Source organism: Lepisma saccharinum, chromosome 16, assembly GCF_977018435.1.
Source record: "Lepisma saccharinum chromosome 16, izLepSacc3.1, whole genome shotgun sequence".
NCBI lineage: Eukaryota > Metazoa > Arthropoda > Insecta > Zygentoma > Lepismatidae > Lepisma > Lepisma saccharinum.
Window position 1 is genome coordinate 59,277,794 of NC_139244.1, and position 25,634 is coordinate 59,303,427.

Below are 25,634 nucleotides of genomic sequence, written 5' to 3' on the forward strand. Positions count from 1 at the left end.
TAGTTAATTTCTTCCATCCCTAAACAGGAATAAATTTGGCACACAGCATAGGTAATGCTTTAGTATAAAATTATGTTTTATATTGTAGGCAAGTCTCATGGTAGTAAAATCTTTGCAATACATGCATTTCATACATACACATAAAGTGAGCTACGTATTGGGCAATAACATGTACTTACAAAAAGGCATGAATTTGCCCTGCGTTGTCACCAAGCCACACAGATGACCCAACCTGGCAAGCTGCTGTAGGTGGAGCAGGAAGTATTAAAGAGCAATACTGCTGCCAGCCTCTGCTCGTAGCCAGCAACAGGTCTGCCCTCTGATTAGCACATCCTAGCCACAATTCTGCACCAGGCAGTCCTTCGTCTACAAGAACAAAGGAAAGTATATTGCAGAATATAGTTTTAATTTCTTTTAAATTCAATAATTATTTCTTATATTTTAGCTACAATACACAAAATTAGGAACTTGTTTAAGATTTATTTTTACACTTAACAACACTTTAAAAAAAAAGTTAAAAATGACTTAACAATACACTTTACACACACAGCATTTTTTATATGGTATTACACATAACTCAACTTGCTTCCTGCCACTCAGCCAAGGTGCAAAATTCTGAGGAGGAGAGGGGGGATATCCCCCACCAACAATCTTGTCCTAAAAAATCCCCTCACCAAAAATTTCTGGGGCCAGAATTAATTTAATTATTTTTAATTAATTTACTGGCATAAACAGGTGAACAAACCAATGAAAATGATTACATCATTATATTTATTAGCTTCTAAGATACCAAAAGCTCAATCAAGATGAACTGTTGCCTCTCTATCAGGCAGATGGGTTGATGCAGCTATTATTTTGTAAGAATAGTCCACCAAATTTGAACTTTGTTCTCTAGTAGTTTCTGACACTGACGATTAGCATAGATGGACATGATCATTACATAATGGTACTCACCAGCATTTTCTGCTTAGTACCCTAAAAAAGAATAAAAACGAAGATCATGTCCATGTACTGAAAAATATGTGCATGTGTCGGAACATATCAGGGGCAAACTCAACAAAGGTCGATTTTTCTGTTATTGTTGTATCAAACATTAAAGACTAGGAACTCATGCAACATGTGAGAGGAGTCTACCTCAGCTGCAATACTCTGAAATTTGCTGTAGAACAGAACAGTGCATGTGCAACAAAATACAGTGACTTTTTTCGGTCGAGTCATCCCCGGAATGGCAGTTAGTGCGGCAGAAAGTAACTGTTCCTAGCTATGTAATGAAAGCAGCTCGTACAATTACATTGAGAGTTACAATTAAAATGAGCACCTACCTACCTTGTTATACGTGGTGTTGGAAATGATGTCCTCCTGCATCCACACATTTACGGTATTTTTAAAGGAAATTTTCAGTAACACGTATCAGTTCCTCTTCCAAAATTGCTTTCATTTCTCCTCCTGATATTTTCTTTCAATTCTTCTAATGTATGGTTTTAGGTTTGAAAGCTTGGTAAGCTTGCCACGCAGACGTCTTGAAAACGTCTGTTCCTTGTGCATGTTTCTCCTCATTAAGCAAGTGCCATTTTTACCCTCTGCTTCTTATCAAGAACAGACCCTGATTACCTAAATTTGTTCACAAGTATCCGAACATTGTCTCTGTGTGGAACAGGAACATATGGGAATTCTGCTGCAAAACGTATTTTAACTTCCCTACAAGAATTCATAATGACGTAAGAGTTGTGCATAAAAATGCATTGTTTTAAATTGTACGTATATCGTGACTGCAGAAAAGCACCATTAATATGTAAAATAAAACAAAACAATCTAAAACACTTGTTAAAACCTTAACACTTCACAAACATGTGCAAACTGGACACCAGCTATTTGGATACTGAAGCACTGACGCATCCAGTGCCAAGGTCAGCATACAGCTGTAGGTCTAAATGCTGGCAGATACGATCAAATTTTCCATTGAGCTAGTTGCCATTCCCCAGGCAACTCAACTGAAAAAGGAACTGTAGATGTGAATGCTTTAAACGGGTGATTCTCCCAACTTGTATTTTGTGAGTTCACCCTAATAACTGCAATGCCTCATGCGTAAAACATATATCTGTAGCATTATATTGCCATTGGTTATTATCCATTGCACATACTTGCCATTGTTGTTGTTCCCCATTGCACATACTGCATGTGAGTGTCATAATACTAATCGCAAAATATTCAACTGAATCATTCTGATGGAAAGAAAGAACTATTACATCACAAAAACAGGAATTACATACCTCCTACTTCTGGAATAGTAACTACAGCTGTAGAAATTACTGGTGCCATGTGATTCAGTGATACCACATCTGACAAGTGTGTAAATTCAGGAGCAGATGCAATCGACACTATCTGACTGGCAGAAGGACGGTCACGGGGTTGCTGAGACCAACATTTCACCATCAAATCTAGCACATATGTAGGATAAAGTGTTTCCTGCAACATATAAAAAAACGGACATTAAACATACAAACACATATTTTGTAATTTACATCTTTCTGCTCAACATATTTCACCAACAATGACTGGCCACACATTCAATCTGCCCAAGAATAGTGGTTTTTCTAATCAGTCAAATGTTAAACATCTCCATTTATGAAGAAAAAGGGAACATGTGTTTCCTGAAAAGTCACAACCAAAACTGTGTTTTTATGCTTATAACAGCTGTAAACTACAGAAGAAATAAGAAAAAGTTCGTTATGTATTCATTTGGGCGATCTACACTAAAAAATTGGCAAACTGAAAGATGAAGGGTTGACTGTAGTGTCAGATTTAAAGTATTGTTGCCTGCAGTGGCAAAGTGTGCTCTTTAAAAGAAGGCAAGCAGTGCAGTACTCTACAAGAAAGGAGTGGGGGGGGGGGGGTAAAGTAAATTATCCACCCCCTACCAGTTTTCCTCGGAAAGACAGGCCATTTCAAATAATAATAATAATATCCCACAACTCTTCTCTCAATGGCCATGCAACTTATTTCAAAATTTTTGATCACGTTATTGATATAATAAAATACTTGGTATTACTTACAGCTTTCCGTATACAATTTGAAATAACCAGGTTGGTTTTGTTAAATTCGCAACACACCAAAGAAAAGAAAACATTCACTTCAACCATGTGTTCTTCCCACACAAATGGAAGATATTCTGAAAAGCTCCGAACTAACAGAAAAGTGATACCAACTTCGTCATAAAAAATATTGTAAAAATCACTGAGAGTAAAAGAACTGACTCGAGGCTTAAAATTAAATTAAGCTTTGGAATCATAGATCATTACAACAGGAAGAAAATGCATTTTCTAATAATGTATCACACTGATAAAAATAGTACATAGAATTTCATAGCATTTAGGACTTAACGTTTTTGCTATTTGCAGGTCTCAGAAGAGTGTTTCATTGCAATCCTCATATCCAATATTTATTCAAAAACCACCAGTTGATTGAATTTCTTTACATGGAAACTCACGATAAATGTCAAGCAAATTATTTGGTAGTTGTCGACACTGGCATGCCATTGTAATTTGAGATGAGTGAGGTGGATAACAGCCAGCTGTTCTGGAGTTCTGCAAATTCCAGAGCTCCCCAGTAACGGGGACATTCGTCTTAACCCCTGAATGTCAACATTATTGACACGTTTTACACATCGTTAAACTTAAAGTAATGCTTTGATGTTTGTCTACATGGAATTTGGAACAGTTATAATAATTTATCGTGTTAACACTTATATGCTTTCTGCTGGTAGTGTCTTCTATCGGCTGGGCTGGACAGAAGCTGAGAAGCACCGAAAAGTGGAGCTCTTATTTGTAGGTTGTGGACTGTACCTTCTCCAGCATTCACCCTTCACCATATGAGCCTTTGGAAGCATTTTTCTTCTTGTGTGAGCAGCTGCAAGCAGTTGATTTGGTGCTTGCCAATGGCTTGCTGAGGGAGTTTGCGGCCGTAAAATTCAATTTTGCAAAATTGAGTGCGATGGAAACTAAATACGGCAATCAACATTAAGTGCATTAAAAAAATATTTTAATAGTTGAAGCAGTGCCAGTATGCTTTTGACTGCCACATGGGAGACCCAAATTCAATTCCCATGACAGGTAATTTAAGGTCAGGATATTTTCAACCTTGTTTCTGCACTCTGAATCTAATAAATGGGCACCTGGAGCAAACTTGGGGATTAACAGTGGTGTTGATCACAACTACTTAAAATGGCCAAGATCGAGAATGAGTGGAACCCTATCTCCACATTATCCTATATGCCTTCATGGCATGGTGCAATGTGCAAGAAATCTTTACCTTCATATCTACGAGTAGGCACACCATTCTTAGTGGCTGTGTTGTGAATTATGGATATGATAGAATACTAGTAACAGAAGAACATCTCTACCCTCTATTTACAATTACTCCAAAATTTAAATGTAGTTTACATGCATCAAAATATTTTGCAAAAACTTTCAGAACTGTTAGAATTCACAAATATTATATATTTCTATACATATCATAAAGTTCTTATTTGTGCGTTATATTTCTTATGCTAGTAGCATAGGAAAAGATATTGAATAGTAAATAGCACATCAGCTTTAGTTATTGCACCTTGAAATTTGTAGTAGGTAGTTATTCAAATGGAGAGTTACATGTGAAAAGTCTTGGCTAGTGTCTATGTTATCACACTCGTGCTATGAAACATAACAAAAGACATACCTGTGGTGATCAAGCAGATAAAATCAGACGTTTCAATTCTACAAATGAGGATCTTCAGCAGGTAAAGAAAAAAGAGGATGATATTAAATGCTGGGGAAGATGGGAGGCATTGGTGGTATGCAAGAAACTAACATATTGGGGCAATTCAGAAGCTTGGGTGTACCATGTTTGATCTTGGCAGAGAATCGCCAAGGCTCCAGGAAACTCGAATAGCTTGTAATTTAGGTCAGTTCACATCATTGTCTTTGGTATATTCAGAATTTCCACGATGCAACTTTTATAATATTGATCCATCTGTCATTTGTATCTGTCATCTTGCATAAGGTTAACGTGCACCACCACTCTTAGTAATTAATTATTCTCCACACACTTTCCTGCAGCGCCCATCTTGGAATACTCCTTATATTGTAATTTCTCCAATATCGTTCCTTCCATTAAAATATATTCATAGGTCCTGTGGCTGGGTTTTTATTTCTATGTTCATTAACACTACATAACATTTTTTTTAATTTTAAAATTTTTGTTATTTAGCATTGCTTTTCTGACAGTTTGGCTAATCGCGACAATGAGAGATGAGTGATGAAATTAATGAAGGGACACTCATAAAGAACACCCATGTCCAGGTCAGGATTCGAACCTGGAACCCCTGATGTCATAGAATGTTGTGCTCCTAATCTTAAGCGTGCAACCATTTTCTCCTACATCATCTTTAGAACTACCACTGCATGTTATCCGACACACTGGTACATTCTGGGGTAACAGTCATAATACCAGCAATATGTAACAGAGTTATACATTGATTTTAAAGTGTGACTTCTCCTTGCTTTGAAACACAGCTGGATATACTCATTCAAATCCTTGTAAGAAATAAATAAAAACAGAGCCAAGAATAGAATGAGTGAAATAAAGGATCCAGTTTGGATTAATCCTTATTGATGGAGGAGTTGTTGTCTGTACATACTTTGAAGTTCTGCTTAAAATATTAATATCTAAGATTTAAATGATGGTAGAGTTATGAATTATAGCTCACTTTGTTCAGTATAGATCAGGCTACAAGATCAAGCTCAAAGAAGATTAAAAAAAACTATTTTGTTTGATCAAAAATTAACTTTGAAAGTGTACAGGGTGTCCATAAATTATCTTTACAACTTTAGACATGAATAACTTAAAAATTATACTAGATAATGACAAACGGTTTTCAACATGATGAGAAAACTCATAAAGCGTTTTTATTTTCCAGGTGATGCAGATTTGACAAAAAATGTGGATGCCACAGGAAAAAGCTCAGTGTGTAGCCTGGTTTATAGAGACGAAGTCCGATACTCAAGTGCAAAGAACCTTTCGGACACAGTATTGAAGGGAACCACTGTCCCAACCCACCATTTGGGCTTGGCATACGTCATTCATGGAAACGAGTAGTGTTCTCCATAAACAGGGAGCGGGTCGGCCATCTGTGTCAGACGCCAACGTGAACAGGGTGCAGCAGGCGTTTGCAAGGAGTCCAACAAAATCAGTGTGTACGGCAGCGAGAGAGTTGGCAATGCCACGAGCAACAGTGCACAAAGTCTTGCATAAGAGGTTACATCTGTATGCCTACAAGGTGCAGCTGCTTCCGGCACTAAAGCCTACGGACAAACCTCAGTGCGAAAAGTTTGCAGTGGATATGCTCGCCAAGATTGACACAAACAATGACGTTTTGGAAATCATTTTTTTCTCTGATGAGGCAACTTTTCACGTATCCAGCAAACTGAATCATCATTACGTTCGTATATGGGGATCAGAGCATCCTCATGTTAGAAGTGAAATGGAAAGGGACAGTCCCAAGGTGAATGTGTGGTGCGGACTTATGCAAAATTGCATCATTGGTTTTTTCAGCGAGTCGACTGTCACCGGTGATGTTTACCTGGACATGTTACAGGAGTTTGCTGCGCCACAATTGGAACACCTGCAGCCTGAAGTCATATTCCAGCAGGATGGTTCACCACCTCACTGGTCCCTAAATGTCCGTCACTTTCTGGATGAAAAGTTTCCGGATAAGTGGATTGGACGAGATGGTCCAATTCGGTGGCCGTCACGATCACCTGACCTCACACCACTAGACTTCTTCGTGTTAGGTTTTGTAAAGGATCAGGTGTACCGAACCAAGGTTACAGACCTACAGGACTTGAAGACACGCATTCACAATGGATTTGAACATGTCACCATGAAGATGCTGGTGCGTACATGGAGAGAAATTGACTACAGACTGGACATACAAATGTCTATGCATGGGGTATACTGTAAAAGTCGGGTACTGAAGGTGATGGGTGGGCTTTACGTGAAAGAAGGTTATGGGGAGACTGCATCAACTAGAGTACTGCATAGGAACAGTTTCACTCGCTTATACTCATTCCAGTCTCTCACTCTCGAGCATGCTTCCCTCAAGTGTATTGAATCAAATATCATTTCAATTTGACAATAATCATAGAAATATATAATATGTAAAAATCCACCTTGGTAGTTTCAGCCCATAATCAACTATTTCATTTTCATATATTGCTATGTATTGGTACAGTAGACTAAAATACATTTTAACATGGAGATGATGTGTTCACTTAAGTTCCAATTTTACTGTGTCTTTCACTCACGATCCATATTTGAGGGTCAACTACCACAGACAAATTACAGTTATATGTGTACTACTGGACTTCAAGCATATACTGCTCATTTTGCCTCTTCGAATGTTATTCACTCTCAATTCTGTATGCTATCTAGCATCGTCCGTGCAAACTGCTAGATGCTTGAGCAAAAAGCCCTCGCTGCACCACTCTATTATCCACCTACTTACCCTGTATGTTAAAGGTGGCCGGCCTCCTTCCAATATGCATTCCTTGACTGATTCATGACCCTCAAAAGGTTGGTGCAGGGTTAGCAACTCGTATATAAACATCCCAAATGAGAAACAGTCCACCTAATGAGACAAAGAAGCAATAACAAACATTTCTTGAAATAAAATTGTAATAATTTAGGAAAGTGAAAATTAATTGTTATCACTAACATGTCATCTTATGCTACATCCTACATGGAACTTCCCTCATAGAAGGACAAGTCTGCATTGAAATACTTTGTTCACTGTATATGATCAAAGGCAATTTATTTTAATGAACAGTAATAGCACTTTATTTGTTTAGAATTTCTGTATTCTCTCAGTTTTTCAACACATACACATGTACATGTACAAAAATTAAACATTGTAACAGTGTATTTAAAATTACAAGTTAATCAGTATTGAAACAGCTAACATAGGCATATCACTGTATCATATTTAAAGATAAAATTATTCAGTAACAGGGTGTCTACCAAAATAACAAATTCAAAAATCTTGACTTTATCATTACTTTTTCTTGACCTTTGTCGTTTTTCTAAAACTGGATTTATTCGACACCTACTTAGGTAAAGTATGAAATTAGCAATTAAGAAAACAAATATTTATTTAATGAAAAACCCCTATCAAAAGACCAGTTAAGATTAAAATTGAAGCTGTATTTAACAAGAGAATTAGACTTGTTTCATCTATTAATGCATCCTGCACTGCATTTGGCAGACTAGCGAGGATCTGGCATCTGGACTCAAAGCCAGTATAATCTTCTGTGGGGCTCGTGTTGTCATTCCTGTAAATTTGAGATTGTCCCTTCATTCATCTTATCTTACTAGCATTCATCTTCATCTTTGCGATTAGCCAAAGAGATAGAAAAGTGAAGTAAAATGACCTAAATCAATCACTCATTGTGATTGCAACAATTCTTGACCACACGTATAATTTCTGGACTTTCTATTGACTTCTTCATCCACTTGTGGATTTATTTTTACTTTTTATTGACTTTCTTGACTGGTAGACACGCTGACTAACTTTATCAACATCCTGTACCTTAACACAAGATACTTATGACTTGTGCTGAAAAATAAATTTCGATTCACTATTTGAAGGGCTCGGGTGTAAAACATGGTAAGTGACATTTTGGTAATTTTTGAGTTACAACAAAGTAAAATGTGCCACCCTCCAATTTTCGAGTGAAATTGCCATGTCATACAATTTGCATTGGACTCAGAGAAGCCTTCTGAAATTGGCAAACACAACATGAAAACAATTTACCTACAGTACAGCTTCTAATAACTTTTTCTTAATGAACTCAAAAATGACCAAAATGTCACTTAGCATTTGCCTGTACTGTGCTCCTGAAACACAGTTTGATAATCAGTCTCCTTTTTTGGTTACATCATTTTGATGTCCAGAAAACATATGGGAATAATCAATTGCATTTGTACATGCTATTGTATGTTCATTCATGAAGTGATTTTACATCTTCTTTGTAGCACAGCTAAAAATAGGTTCTGTCGTACCTTTTCTGTGTATTCCTCTTCACCGTTGTAGCGCATAATTTCAGGTGCCATAAAACCTTCAGTTCCCCCAAAGCCTTTGGTCCCCGATGGAAGCGTAAGCCGACTTATTCCTACAGACAACAATTAATCATCTGAATCATTGCATTATAACAGTAAGAGTAGAGAAAAATACACATGAAGTTTACATTGTACAGTATTTCTGTATGTAATTTCACAAATTAGCATGCTGCATATTTTCACAACAGTATCATCTAGATTACAAACTGTACAACTTATTTGCCATTATTATTTGTGATTATTAAAAACACACTTGCAGTAGGAAATAATTTTATTATTGCAGTTATTCAAATCAAAAAAGTGTATGGTAATATAAATCATGAATAATTAAAATGGGGATCATACATTAGTTAGACAGGAAGAAAGAAAATGTTGCCCTGTCTTATTATATTATAAGTAGATCTTCTCTAATCCAATCAATGTTGTAAAACATCTGAATAGTAATAATAACAGCAAGAATGACAAAGAAATACTTTTATGTTTATTTTCCAGAAAGACAGTAAATTTCACCTGACATTTCCTTGACTTTTCCAGGTTTCCCAGACCCTTGTCCCCAACAAAAGTGTTTTCCCCATATTAAAAATATTAAAAAATGAAAACAAGAATCTCTTAAAACATCAGAGATTATGTAAACTCAAGCTAAAGTAAAATACATGTAGATTAGATATGTGGACGAAGATTTACATGCTATAGTAAATCATTCTTGATGTAGACATCATGTAGGTATTCAGTGTTTCTGCTATAAGATCGTAAGATCATAATATATAGTTGTATCTACTTCGTACTTGACACTCAGCTTTGTGTCATAACTTAGAGATGAAAGTTCAATTAAGGTAACTGAATGCAAAAATAAAAATTCATGCACCCAGGTCAGACATTTTTTGAATTTTAAATACTTATACACAAGTGTTGATATAAAGGGTGCGTCACAGGAAATGGACAGTTTTCAAATGTAGAATTTGAAGCAGGGAGAGGGGGTAGAGATGGAAGTAGGGTGGCATTGAACTATCTCGGACATGACATTTTCGGCTTGGTGTGGCAGCAGTACATGCAAAGTCAGCTGTAGTCATGGTGCCGTGAACATTAGAGCATTGTGTGTTCAGAAACGACAGTTTTGTGAAATGTAGCAAGTCGATTATTGAAATGCAGCAGCTCTTTTGTTTGCCATTTTAATATCTGGCATCATGGATCCATTCGCCACTTTTCACGAAACTGTTGTATGTGAACAAATGATGCTCAAATGTCCATGGTGCCATGACTACAACTGACATTGCATGTACTGCTGCCAAACCGAGCCGAAAATGGCATGCCAAACAAGTTCAATGCCACCCTACTTCCATCTCTACCCCCTCTCCCTGCTTCAACTTCTACATTTGTACACCATTCATTTCATGATGCACCCTGTATATTACAGTCACTGGCCACCATCTAAAACACTTACCGTAATCAGCTAATTTTACATGGACCTCATGATCAGAATTTGTTTGGAATGGACGAGGCATCTGCCACACTAACACATTTTCAGATTTAAGATCACGGTAAATAATATGTTGCTGATGGAGGTACTCAATTGCTTTTGCAACCTGTGGAAGAACGAATGAAGCTTAGTTAATCACATTACATCAATATGTTGGTACAGTGGAACTCCGATTTTACGTTCCTCAGTTTAACATTTTCCTGTATTATACATTCAGTCTTGATGGTCCCAACATAGCAAAATGTTATAAAATTTTCCATGATTTTACGTTTTCCCATATTTTAAGTTCTTTCATCTTGTCCCATGAAAAACTAAAAATCAAGGTTTCACTTTATATGCTGCATATCTGTAATCTTGTTTTTACTGAAAAACCTGCCATTTCATAATTTTTCTCTCCGAGATAAAAGAGAGAAAAAGAGAAGGTAAGGAAAGTTGCTATAGATATGAAAAAGAAGTGAACTATGGTAATAGAAATGACCAAAGAAACTAGGAAGAAAAGACTCTTAAAAAATGCTTAAAAGTTATTCAGCTGGTGGCTTCTAGAAGGCCTAAAAGTACATATTGATTCATAGTCAAATCAAGAGTGTGCCTTCAAAAAACAACCACTTCTTCTAACAGCATGCTACAGGACAAGAGAATCAGAAAGGTGGTATTGGGTATCACTCCTCTGCATCTCTACCTCATATCTCTCAAATACAGAACAATGTGATGTCAGGCTCAATTTCTTTTAGAACAATTTCACACCTATGTTTTACAAACAAGGTGATAGAGCCTTTGTTCAGGAGGGGAACGGGAATGAGAAAAGTTCAGATTCATTCATGATTTATAAATTAAACTTATAACTTTACCTGAGTGCAGTGTGCAAATTAATGGGGGGAGGGGGATGCTGAGGATTTCCCCCACAAAGATTTTTTCCCCGACAGAAGTTTTTTTTTCTAATCCCTGCCAGGGATGTTCATCCCCCCCCCCCCCCAATGAAAGCATTTAGTGTATAATTTCATAACTATGAAACAAATACCACTGAAAAGTCATTCAGGAAAATATTTTTGCATTCTATTTCTTAAATAGGCCATTGTTTATTTGTTTATATTGTTGTCTGGTGTAGAGGTTTTACAAAAAACACCCAGACTAGTACCTTTGCTCTGTCCATTGTTAAATAAACTACAAAAACCTGCCAACATGGCAAGTAGAGTGGATTTCGTCAGGTTTTCTGTGTTGCTAGTTTAATAGCTTTTCTAGTGTATAAGTTTGGGTTTTCATAGAATGTAAATCTGAAAATGTTTCTAAATTGTGTGTGCTATCATAAGATTTAATGTCTAGGTTAGAACCAATGTCATAAGGTACTTAGAGAGCTGTGGTAATTCGTTTAGTGGCAATAGTTTGGATTACTAGCTGGTAACACTGGCGTATGCAGGATTATTTTCTCAGAGGGCGCTGGAATTGTAAAGGTGGATATTACATATCTGCATTTTAGGGAGGGAGATACAGTATGAAATATTTCATAATTACGATCTATAACCATCGTTTTAAAAGTTGATCAAATTCAAAAATGGTAATTGTGTTAAGGGGCGTTTGCATACACAACTTTGGTTTTTTCCAGTTTTTTTTTGTTTTTTTATTGCACTCTCATTTGAAAATGTTGTTTTTCTCAAAATTTCGAGACAGGCTGGAGCCTCATCAATTCCCTCCGTATGCCAGTGGCTGGTACCATATACAAATTTGCATACCAAAAACTACCCCACCCTCCCGAAATGAAATAAAAAATATGCCACTGAGCGAACATTCCCCCAAAACCAAAAGGCTTAATTTGCACACTGGGTATACTTTCCACCTTTCTCTTTGACAAAGACTGGAAGATATTGGAATTCAATTCCAACAATCACATTTGCAACAATACTCATTAAGGGAAACCTAACATGGAAACAAAGAATTGTTTGAATCATTGCTAAAGTTTAGCTTTCATCTATTGTAATATGAAGTTAATGAACAGCTGTACACTAAGAAATATTGGGTCTTGCAAGAAATCTAGACCAGCATTAATGTGAGTACAATAACTTTATTATCAAGTTATTTAGGATTATTATTATAGTCTGTTTAGGAATGCCAGAGTGTTGGTTAGTTTATAATATTATAATCTATAACAGAGAATTGTAATTAGATTCATGGAAAAACATTTTGAGAGCTTGGGTGTTTAAAATAATATATATATATATATATATATATATATATATATATTAGTGCCCCAACTTCCGGTTCCGTCTATTTCTCCTCACACCGATGATGCTATGAAATTAGCGAAAATTTTGAATTTTTCTACTGTCCGGTGAGTGTTTCCTTTTACCTTCTTTGATTTTTACTTAGCCCTTTTGGCCCTCCTTGCTTTTATCCATTGTATATATATAAATATATAAACACTTACGTGAGTGAGTATCATTAAAAAGTGCTATATATGATGTTTCGCGGAGCTATGCTCCACTTCTTCAGGTAACTGTTATCAGCACATAAAATACTTCGTCATGTTATAAAGCAATCTAGGATTGGATAAAAAGGATTAGATTAAAAGCGTAAATTTACATGACTGTTAAAAACTATAGCTGCCTTGGTAATGCCAAAAGTGGAGCTGAATTCCCATACCACCCAAACGGCTGAATGATCACAAATGCAGATGTGTGTCACGTTCCTTCCAATGCAAACTCTTCCACCTTCTGGGCAGTGCGAGCCACTTCCAGCGTAACGAGGAATTTCACAGACTCGTCTTTGTTTTTTCCTCATCTTTTAAACATTTTGATCCATGTTTCATCCAAATTGCATCATCTCTATTTAATTTATTCCCCCTTTCTAGACAAATGTGAGCTGCCTCATGAACGTTCCTATCGGCTTGTTTGTGAACTCTCTTTACAACTTCCCTATTTCTAATTTTATGTTTCAGTTCTATAACATGTTCAGATAACCCCGTTTTCGGTTCTTGTTCTTTTATGTCCTTATCATGTTCATCCCAGTGTATTCAAATTTTCCTACCTGTGTGTCCTATGTATGCTTTATTACACGTACATGTTATCCTATATATGCCCTTCTCTTTCCAATCCCCTTTATATCCTTTTCTATACTTTTTGTATGCTGTGAAATACTTCTCGATATTTCGATGTTTTCTCATTCCTCCTTTTAATCTGAAGTCTTTTAGGATTTTATCAACCTTTTCCGATACATCTCTCTTCTCTTAACAACTGCTTGTGTTTTTCCCCCCTCCATCTTTATCCAAAACTTTCTGGGCCCACTTTTTTATTCTTCTCATTTCCTCTGTTTTGAAACAATTTTTCACCCCCACTTTCATTATCCAGTGTTCTTCTTTTTCCCTTTCTTCCCCACTGTTGCAAAGTCTACCAAAGTCTACCTATGTAAAAAATCATAAATACGTTATTCTTTATTCTATTTCCATGTTCAGAATCTTTATGTATGTATCTGTTCCTGTTAATTCCTTGTGGTAAACCCCTGTATTAAGACCACATTCGCTTCATTGAATCTTCAAATCCAAAAAGTTAATTACCCCCTCTTTCTCTTTCTCACTTGTGAAATTTATTCTTCTATCCTGTTCTCCCAATATTTCAAAAGTGCGATCTAAAGTTTTTTTATTCCCGATTATCAAAATGTCATCCACGTACATACGAAAGTATTTTACATCATTATTGACCTGTTCTAGTGCATCTTTCTCAATGAAATGTAGGAATATACTTGAAACTATTCCACACAGGGTTACCCATGGCTAGTCCTTTCTGTCTATACAGAGGTTGTTCACTTTATATCCGATCATTGTCAATTCGGTGCTGCCACCTGGCATATCATGCTAGAACTATGGGTCTGCTGGCGGGAGCAGTGTTGTGTCTGACCTTGTAGGTGCGCAAGTGTTGGTAGTGAATGTTATCAAATGGCACCGAAAATCAACTGGTATTGGGAGGGTTACGTAATGGCCCTTTTCCATGCTAAGTTTTCATATGTACGGATTGTGAAACAGTGTCGGGAGAATAAGTTAACACTCGGGGTGACTACTGCGAAAGCTATTGTGGCCCGTTACACACAACAGGCTCTCCTTGCGAAACATTCACCCACGAAAACCACCAGTAGAAGGGCTGCAAGCAAAGTGTCACCCGTAGTTTGAAGGGGGATCAGTCGATTGGCGTGCCAAGAAAATCCCCCGACTCAACGTGATATGGCCCATAGAATTCACCTCACACCGTCAACTGTGAACAAAACAATTCGCAAGCACCTCAGGTTGAAGTGTGTGCAGAAGGCCCGTGTACACCACCTTCTACCGCGTCACATTGCCGAACGTAAGACGAACTGCAGGAAACTGTATGAAAAGTACCTGGCAGGTTCCAAATGGAAGAAAGTTGTCACAATGGATGAATCATATGTCCATCTCACTGCTGGTGGTCACATTCGGGCGATCACGTACCGTGGCATTGACAGCAAGGGGCGCAGCAACTTTGTTCATCAGTGAAGGGAAAATTTCCTTCGTGGCTTTATGGTTGTGACGGGATTCGGATATGAGGATGATACGCAAGGTGGACAAAAACGTGAAGGTGAATGCCAGATACTTCCAAGACTCCATTCTGACATCTATCTATAGGAGAGACATCCCAAAATTGTATGGAATGGACGCGAACCAGGTGATCATCCATATGGACAAGGCTTCGAGTCATACCACCAGAACATCACTACGTTTTTATCAGGAAATTGCAGAGGAATTAGGTATTCGTGTCATTCCATTTGAAGACATTCCTGTGAAAAGCCCAGATGCCAGTCCAATGGATTTTTTGCGCATTTGGACTGTTGAAACGACGTCTTCAACATCGCCGCCCGCGCACCCTGGATGGTCAATGGAAAGCTTGCAGGGAGGAGTGGGACAGAATTTTCATGCCTGTCCTGTGCCGGAGCTTGCTGCAATTGAAACTGCGATGCCGGGCGATAGTCCACAATGCTGGGGTCCAATAGAACATGATCGGTGGTGGCGGCGGAGTATCTCTTAAGGTGAGTACCCATCAAAAATGGTCGGATATAAAATGAACAACCTTCTGTATATCGTCCCATTAAAACAGAAATAGTTATGCCCCGATACTAGTTGGAACCATCTTACATATTCCCAGGCCATAACAACATCGATCCCCTTACCCATGACCTAGCGTTGAAGACAGTCCACGGCTTTATCTCTGGGGACACTAGGGTATAAATTAATGACTTCAAAGCTACGAATTCCATCCTCCTCATTTATATTTATTTCAATCTAATCCTTTGAGACCCATAATACCCTTATATACTCACCCGGGATACAAACTGGCACATTAATTATCACAAGGAATTAGCAGGGGACAGTTATATACATAAAGATTCTGAACACACAAATAGAATAAAGAATAACGTCTTTATGATTTTTTACATAGGTGCTGGTAGACTTTGCAAGAGTGGGGAAGAAAGGGAAAAAGAAGAACACTGGATAATGAAAGTGGGGGTGAAAAATTGTTTCAAAACAGAGGAAATGAGAAGAATAAAAAAGGGGGCCCAGAAAGTTTTGGATAAAGATGGAGGGGGGAAAAACACAAGCAGTTGTTAAGAGAAGAGAGATGTATCGGAAAAGGTTGATAAAATCCTAAAAGACTTCAGATTAAAAGGAGGAATGAGAGAACATTGAAATATCGAGAAGTATTTCACAGCATACAAAAAGTATAGAAAAGGATATAAAGGGGATCGGAAAGAGAAGGGCATATATAGGATAACATGTACGTGTAATAAAGCATACATAGGACACACAGGTAGGAATATTGGAATACACTGGGATGAACATGATAAGGACATAAAAGAACAAGAACCGAAAACGGGGTTATCTGAACATGTTATAGAACTGAAACATAAAATTAGAAATAGGGAAGTTGTAAAGAGAGTTCACAAACAAGCCGATAGGAACGTTCATGAGGCAGCTCACATTTGTCTAGAAAGGGGGAATAAATTAAATAGAGATGATGCAATTTGGATGAAACATGGATCAAAATGTTTAAAAGATGAGGAAAAAACAAAGACGAGTCTGTGAAATTCCTCGTTACGCTGGAAGTGGCTCGCACTGCCCAGAAGGTGGAAGAGTTTGCATTGGAAGGAACGTGACACACATCTGCATTTGTGATCATTCAGCCGTTTGGGTGGTATGGGAATTCAGCTCCACTTTTGGCATTACCAAGGCAGCTATAGTTTTTAACAGTCATGTAAATTTACGCTTTTAATCTAATCCTTTTTATCCAATCCTAGATTGCTTTATAACATGACGAAGTATTTTATGTGCTGATAACAGTTACCTGAAGAAGTGGAGCGTAGCTCCGCGAAACATCATATATAGCACTTTTTAATGATACTCACTCACGTAAGTGTATATATATATATATATTATTTTAAATATAAGTAGTGAGTAAATGCACAATCCCAATATGTGTACAGCTTGGGTGTTCAGATACCTATAAGCTCCCTCTAAAATGATATGGAGAAAACGAAACATTAAGACAGAAACAACATCATTATTAATTAATGTTTATCAATATGATATGATATGAAGGCACATAGTGGTTCGGATCCCACTTTAAACTGTAGGTCCAGTCTCGATTAGCCTTCCTGTGCATAAAGTGAACTTAAAACACCAAATCACTCAATTATTATCAATATGAGATGTACATAAGACATGCCTGCAAAATGTAAAGTATGAAAGAAACAACATTAAAACATGAGAATGGACAAAGATAATGGAAAATCTATTTTATACAATTAAACTTTCCATATTACGATATACAAATTGATAAAGGTTTTCTACTTGAGTTTAATTTATGTAAAATATTCATTCTGCTGTCTGCCTACTTAAACTGAAACTACCTTTTCCAAAACAAGCGACTAGCCACAGCTTTAGTGACTTTGAGATACACTGTCAGCAACTGTTACCATGACACAAATTTATTGTCTGCTGTTTAAAATATGTTAACAGCATGAAACCGAACCTAAGTAACCTACCCACGCTTTTATTTCATTGATTTAGTTTATTTTACTTAGTTCTTCTGCCACTTTTTGGCTAATTGCGAAGATGAGGATGAGGAATGATACGATAAAATTGAGGACACTCGCAAACACCCATGCCCTGGCCGGAATTTGAACCCGGAACGCCTGGTATCGTAACGGGCTGTGCTAATATCTACACATTTATTTCTGCTATTAGATGCATACGTAATTAGGTTAGGCAGGTCAGGTTTGGTGCTACCAGCACATAAATGCCAAGTTGATTTGGCTGTCGCTAGCGACATAAGCATAGGTTAGGTTAATGGAAAATATTGTAACTTGAAAAAGTGGCTGTTCTGATGTGGTCATGAGGCAGATAAAGAACGACTCTGGTATAGGTGCAGGGTAGATTCGTCTTTTGGCTGCACCTGTAAGTAGAATTTAGGAAGACACATGCCTTTCATCTCAGAAAAAAAAAATTGAGAAGAGTTCTGACAAGGGGCGGCTCAAGATAAAATTTTCATCAGGGTGAGGTGCGCATTTGGTGCCACATGACCCTACTTCCTACCCTACCACCCAGTGTGCAAATTAACACGGGGGATGCCAGAGATTCCCACCACAGAAAATTTTATCCCCGGCAAAAAATAATTATTTTTATCCCTGACAGGGATGTTTCTTATTGGCTCCTCAAAGAAAATGGAATTGAAAGCACATAGCATACAATTCCTTAACTACGTAACAAACAAGCAAAATTATTCGTGTTCATTAAAATAAAATAAAAATCCATCCAAAAGTATGCAGCCTTGTGGATTAAAGGACATCATTCTAAAAATGACTAGACTGACCAAGCCGAGACAACAGCAGGATGTTTTCCACTTAAGTTTCATGGCAAGTGTTGATATTTTACATGTATTAAGTGTTTACAAGATATTTGTATGTCCATTAGATGACGTTAAGTTTGAACTTGGCAATGAAAATTTGCTCACATTTTTAGTCTTACTAGTTCGATAGTTCTTTTTGGGTGAGTTTGGGTTTTCTTAGAAAAAGAAAAGGATCTACCTCCGAAACGAAATTACAGGATTGCCACTAAGTAGATACCAAATACATACGCAACCATATTTTTTTTTTATCACTGTTCTCAGGTATATTTAATGTTTTCCTTCATATAACTGAAAATGTAATTAATATATTTTAGGGATGGGACGATATGAAATTTTGGCTGATACCGATAAAGTACCGATATAAAATTTACCGATACCGATAACCGATATTCTACCTATCCAATATAAAATTAGAAATGGTCCTGGAAGAACCTGAAAGGTTCATTGACCTCCTTAAAAAATGTGTGTTTCAAAGTGACTGTAGTGCAAAAGAAATTGCATATTTAGACATTTAATTTTTAAAAAAGTAGGGCATGGAGATTATCCATAAAAATTACAACAAAAATGGCAGAAATTGCACTAAGCTATCAGATATTTATCGATATATTGGATCGGTAAAATAATCGGTAATTTTACCGATACACCGATATGCCTATATTGGCCAATACTGATAGAGTACCGATTAATCGGTCCCATCCCTAATATATTTGAACTTGACAATGACATTTTTTTTTATTACAAGCAATAGAATAGTTATTTGTAATAAAGACGAACAAGGTTGAAATAGCTGCATGTAATGTAGTTAATATAATCAGAAAATATCTTATTTAAAAGTAACGAATACTGTGGCTCGAGCAGAGATCAATTGGGATATTGACTGTACTCAACTGAGTCACTGGTTTCATCTCAATTTCTGCACTGCATATTCCAGGCATATTCCATTTCCACTGGGCACCTGGAGGTTCACAATTCCTTGCAATAGCTGAAATTAATTCACAGTGAAGTTCACAGTACAGACAGATTCCAGGTTCAATCCCTGAGTGACAATTTTCATAACTCATCAATAAGTTATATCACATAGAACCATCTGTTGTTCTGATCTATTGCAGTATTACCCAGTTATTTTTCTAATAGAAACTGCCAACTTGAATGTAACTGGGTCAGAAATATGATTAACTCATTGTACGTACGAGGCGCATCCAGAAAGTAAGTTTCCCTATTTTTTTCCCGTGAAAGTAAACATAATGAGCCGTGTAAATTGCGCATGCGCAGCAGAGCTAAGACGTGAGCTAAGACGTATCAATCATATGACAGGCGGACAGATCCCGCCCGGCGCCAGTAGCGAGGCAGCAGTGGTCCGAAGTGGAAGCTCATATTCCTTCTCCCGCCGCATGCCAGTAGCGAGGCAGCAGTGGTTTGAAATCTAAGCTCGTATTCCTTCTCCCGCCGCATGCGAGGTTCGGTCGGTGATAAGGTCCCTGAATGCACAAAGCATTGTGCCAATTCACATTCATCGTCAGCTCTGTGAGGTCTATGGGCCGAACATTATGAGTAAGCAGATGGTGCGTCGCTGGTGTCGGCAGTTTTCGGAAGGTCGTCAAAGTGTCCATGATGAAGAGCGCAGTGGGCATCCGTCCCTCATCACTGATGATCTGGTTGAGCTGGTGCGGCAGCGCATCGTAGAGAACCGTCGCTTCACGATTACGGAGTTGAGTAGCCTTTTTCCGCAGATATCATGATCCGTGTTGCATGAGATTGTCACGCAGCGCCTGCTGTTCAAAAAATTGTGTGCCAGGTGGGTGCCAAAAAACCTGACACCCGAACACAAAATGAAACGTTCAGGAGCAGCACTGACATTCCTGCAACGGTACCATGATGACGGCGATGATTTCCTCAACAGGATCGTCACGGGCGATGAGACGTGGATTTCGCACTTCACCCCGGAAACCAAGCAGCAGTCAATGCATTGGCGGCATAGTGGATCTCCGGTCAAGAAGAAATTCAAACAGACGCTGTCGGTACAGAAAGTGATGTGCACCGTGTTTTGGGACAGGAAGGGCATTTTGCTCATTGACTTCCTCCCCAGAGGTGAAACGGTGAACTGACCATTACTGTGAAACACTAAGGAAATTGCGACGTGCCATTCCAAACAAGAGGCGTGGCATGCTTACTGCAGGTATTGTGCTCCTCCATGACAATGCTCGTCCACATACGGCTCGGCGCACAGCAGCTGTTTTGACGGAATTTGGCTGGGAGTTGTTTGATCATCCACCTTACAGTCCTGATCTGGCTCCCAGCGATTTTCACATTTTCTTGCACCTGAAGAAATTCCTGTCCTCCGGTGAGCGTTTTGGCAACGACGAAGAGCTGAAGACGTCTGTCACATGCTGGTTCCATTCACAGGCGGCAGAGTTCTACGACAGCCTTTGCTGTACCTGTTGCCAATAAATGGTTTCCTGAAACTGTGTTGGTTTTTTTTTTAAAAAATAGGGAAACTTACTTTCTGGAAGTTATGAATTATCAACATTTCTAAAACACACTAATATTTAGTATTCTCTTCTCATCCAGGCACTAACCTGAAGAATTATGCACTGCAGTTCATACGGCCCAATTCTATCCCCTGAACGTCTATAGTGGCGTAAAGTAGAATCCAATGCTCCTTGTGGTGCAAGATCTAGAACCAGTGCTAGGGGCCTTGTACAGACTCCTACAAGAGGCACTATATTTGGATGACGAAGGGTCAGCAGAATGTTCAACTCCTGTCTGGCTGTGCAGTAAGCTTTGCATGCATACTGCAAAGGATCTCTGTCCCACTTGCCTTGGGCAGCCTGTAAGAAAACACAACAGCTTCATAACAGAAATATCGATTAATTATATAGCCTAATTCTATTTATATAATTATAAATACGGAAAAACTAGTACTCACTTTTATCCGCGAAGCTGTTTTTTCTTCTTTTTCGATTAATTTCAGTGGCCACTGCCACCATCCTCGTTGGAACTTGCTGCACTGTTGCTTGGCGTGCGTCTTTTGTTCGTAGTTCTCTGGCTGCCGTTAGGTGCGCTGTGCGTCTTGGTGCGTCGTCTGCTATTTCCGGGCGATACCTGCTGCAGTAGTGGAATCCAAGTGTGGTGCGCTTGCCCGCTATCGATGTTTAGTTCGTGCGGGAAGTGCATTATGGCGTGCGTTTCCTTGATTTTGGTGTCTATGAGCGTGTGGGCAGTGTGTTTGACTCGAACTTTTTGAATTTTATGGCTATTGTATTTGATATGTCTAGCAAGACCAGTAGTGGGTTGGGCTTTTTTCGCATCTGCTAGGTGCTGTTGGATTCTTTCATTGACAGATCTGATGGACCTGCCGATGTAATGAGCCTTGCATTCACACTCTGCATCATATACACCTGGGTTGTCAAGGGGGGAGAGGAAGTACCGTTTGTGCTTGTTCAGTTTATCAGTTATTTTGGAGTTGGGTTTGTGCGCTACTTTGATGCCAAATGGGAGAAGGGCTTTGGCTATGCGGTTGGAAGTGGTGGGATGGTAGGGGAAGGCAAACCATTTATATTGGTCGCTGGGGGTTGGTTGTGGCTGGGTTGCTTGTGGATGGGAAATAGCAGACGACGCACCAAGACGCACAGCGCACCTAACGGCAGCCAGAGAACTACGAACAAAAGACGCACGCCAAGCAACAGCGCAGCAAGTTCCAACGAGGATGGTGGCAGTGGCCACTGAAATTAATCGAAAAAGAAGAAAAAACAGCTTCGCGGATAAAAGTGAGTACTAGTTTCTCCGTATTTATATACTACCGCGTCTCTCTTTTCCCAATCATGAATATATAATTATGTTGTTCACAGTACTATAACATTGAAGACCTTAACACGAAGGTTGCTTCATTTGGTTTATGTTACTTTGCTTTTAATTGGGACTGGACCTACAGCGTAATGAGCTCACCAGGGACCAAACCTGGACCCCTTGATTACAAGGTGACAGCGTAACCTACTACAGTAGTGCCAAGCTTTGTGGAACCTCGGAAAATATGCAACTGCAGGCTTCCCCGTAACTTAGCCTAGCGACACTAGAACCACTGCTCCCATGGCAGGATTTCAAATGTTATGGTAGATCTATACATCATTAGGAATGACCAATTGCCCCTGTGCTATGCACCATGCCATGAAGGCATATAGGGGGGTGTGGGATTAGGGCCCCACACTTTCTTGATCACGACCGAAGGTGGGGGGGGGTGATGTGATCAGCACCACGCGCCTGGCTGCTTTTGCCCCCTAGAGTTTCCTCCAGGTACCAATTTTATACAATGCTGGTTGGGGGCCGGAGCCTCTTGAACAGGTTGAAAAAGTCCCAGTTCTCCCCCGCTGGGGATCGAACCCAGGTCTCTTGCATGGTAGTCAGATGCCCTAAAGACTGAGCTACCGCGGTTATCTTGTCTTCTACTAAGTTTCCAAAAATATGCCAAAAAAATTTCAACAATATATTTTTCAAAGTATTTTTTGTATTTCATATTTTCTTTATTGCCTTTTGTTCCATTCTTGGTTCATGATGATGAGGATGTTTGATGGTTGGATCAAAATGATGAAGGCATACTGAGGAACAAATATACATGCCCAGGTAAGTACTTTAGGTGGAAAGATTGAAATTTTTTAAGTATAACATACCAAAAATAAGTTTCTATTGTAGAGGGGTCACAGAACAATTCTGTCACATACCCAAATTATTGATGAAACTTCCAGAATTCTCAGATTTGCATCATAGAGGGTTAGGGGAAAGCTCAAGTTTTGAATTTTGGAATATACTGATTTAACCTTAAAACCATGGTTACATGGGTTTAAGTTTCACACAACTGAACACATGAAATTTAGTAAACAGTTGCTAAAATATTTTAAATTAAAACAATACACCTAATTGTAACATACTTTAAAACATATGACTTATTTATCCATGATGTGCATTACATGTGTGCAACAGTGAACATTTCCTTACAGGGGAATAGTGAAAGCTAAAAAAACACCCACCCACCTTTTCATATTTGAAGTATGTATGTATGACACTTCATTTTTCTTTTAACACTTACTATATTGACAAAAATTTTAAGTACCAGGTGATCACCCACCCCTTAGACAGGTTTAGTGCATGCTACCCCTGGGTATATGGAGTGTTCAACTTGGCAAATATTACGTCATTCACAGAATGAAATACAAAATTCACTGTTCCTTGGTTACTGCCTAGAATTACATGTAACCATGGTACATCCACGGATGAAGTCAAGCACCCAGGAATCAACAAGATCAGGAATGTAAAGTAGCCACAATGATGTTAGGCTACCAAGTTAAAAATGTTCAGTCTTCAAGATGAAAAAATTCGTAACATCTTATTTATATGTTAGTTATAGTAGTGGGTTAAGAAAATTATTTATTGGACTTTGTATTCCTTTCACTGTGGGCACTGAAAGTTAATAAAGAATTCCAAAATCATTTTCAATATTATCATCTTTTAGAATGTAATATACTGATTTCTTCTATAGTGTCCCTTCCTTTATTCTATTTTTAGCACTAGTTATTCATTTGACATTTTAGAAGAGACTTCACATATTGCGTGTGTGTTGCAAAACCTGGATTTATTAATTTATTTGTGGTTTTTAATAAATCTGAAGTGTTCCATTTGACTCATTTCTTGTTTTTAGAACTACATTTTACTTTAAAAATGACTAATTGAGTAAAAGACTTCCCCAATGCCTCTTAAATTTGTAATTAAATTGCAATATCTCTTGCCTGGTTTTAAAGCTGTATTATAACGGTACATAGTAATGCACCATTATAATCTGACCAAATTAGAAAAATACAATTTACATTGATATAATTTATTCACGAAATATATAGTGTTCAACAGCAGTGGAACACAAGTTGTTAAATTTCCTTTTCACAATTTTTCTTTTAAGAGATTATAATTTTTATGAAAATTGCAGCACTGCTTTGAAGTTTAAAAAAGTTATAAAAATAAACCGTGCATTAATTTGTGCTTACAGTAGCAATATAAAGTGATTACAATTACCAGATAACATATATAAAAACATCAAAAAGGCAATATTTATCTAGTTTTGCAAGATAATTATGCTATGAGGTGATATTCTTGACGATTAGCATTCAGATTTGTCGGAAAAGGGCATGTTTAGATCTTAATTCAGTGATAAATTCAACGAAATGCATGAAAAGCACCTTAAATTCTAAGTTAATCCTAATCCATAATCCTACTCTTAAATTAGGTAATTCCTTGTAGCCATCTCTATCTATGGGAAAACCTAATTGGCGTGGGAAAAACATTTTTCCCTCCATAGCTGAAAATCTTATAACTAACATATTAAAGATGAAAAATAATTAAAAACTTTTGATTTTGTATTAAAGTGTTTTATAGTAAAAATATCGATTTTACAGTGTATACAAATAGGTTTCACATATGTATATGTTTTCAAAGTTGTTAGCCTGTGACAATAGGGAATGAGTGATAGGTTTGGCAACACTAGGGGAGTGGTAGAAAAAATGTGAGTAGTGTAAAAGTGTAATATTTTCGAGGAGCCTAAAACGGTCTTAGAGTTTTGGCTCAAAGACTAGTTATTGGCGAGTCCAGTGTCTGAGAGTGTTGTACAGACACACAGAAGTGTATTTGGTCTGTGGATTTGGCCACGAGTGGGTCCAAATATTGCTTGGACATGAATTTGATTGATCAAACCAATTGCAGATAAGTACTTTTTATGACTGCTTCTGGGTAAGGTTGGTTAAGTTTGACTGTTTAAAAGGAAAAATAAGTGATGACACAAATATAAAGACAAAGCTGAGATGATTGATGCAGATCTTTGTTTCCCATGACCAGGAATGTCTTCCGTTGATCAGAAGAGCTAGAGCTTACAGCGGGGTCTCATGAAACACAATTCAGATGCTGCAGGCTAGCATAGAGTGACATATTTGATCAGGGTATGTATATATTATGTGTTGAGGGCTGTTGTATGTTTGTTTGGCCAAACTGAACTGTGATTGTATATATAGATTTGAAAAGGTTGAATATAAGAGTTACTTATGAGTCATTCCATGCCAAATCAACACAGA

At 37.9% G+C, this 25,634-nt stretch overlaps 1 protein-coding gene across 1 annotated transcript in view; it reads right to left on the reverse strand.

Annotated features, from left to right (window-relative positions):
• Lrrk (Leucine-rich repeat kinase) overlaps positions 1–25,634 on the reverse strand; it is a 280,688-nt gene that overhangs the window by 24,052 nt on the left and 231,002 nt on the right. Inside the window, exons 31-36 of the mRNA XM_083138226.1 lie at positions 21,105–21,356; positions 10,592–10,733; positions 9,094–9,203; positions 7,541–7,663; positions 2,271–2,466; positions 180–366 (exon numbers count right to left, since the gene is read on the reverse strand). Of these exons, the coding sequence (XP_082994352.1) occupies positions 180–366; positions 2,271–2,466; positions 7,541–7,663; positions 9,094–9,203; positions 10,592–10,733; positions 21,105–21,356 (1,010 nt within the window). The remainder of the gene's footprint in view (positions 1–179; positions 367–2,270; positions 2,467–7,540; positions 7,664–9,093; positions 9,204–10,591; positions 10,734–21,104; positions 21,357–25,634) is intronic.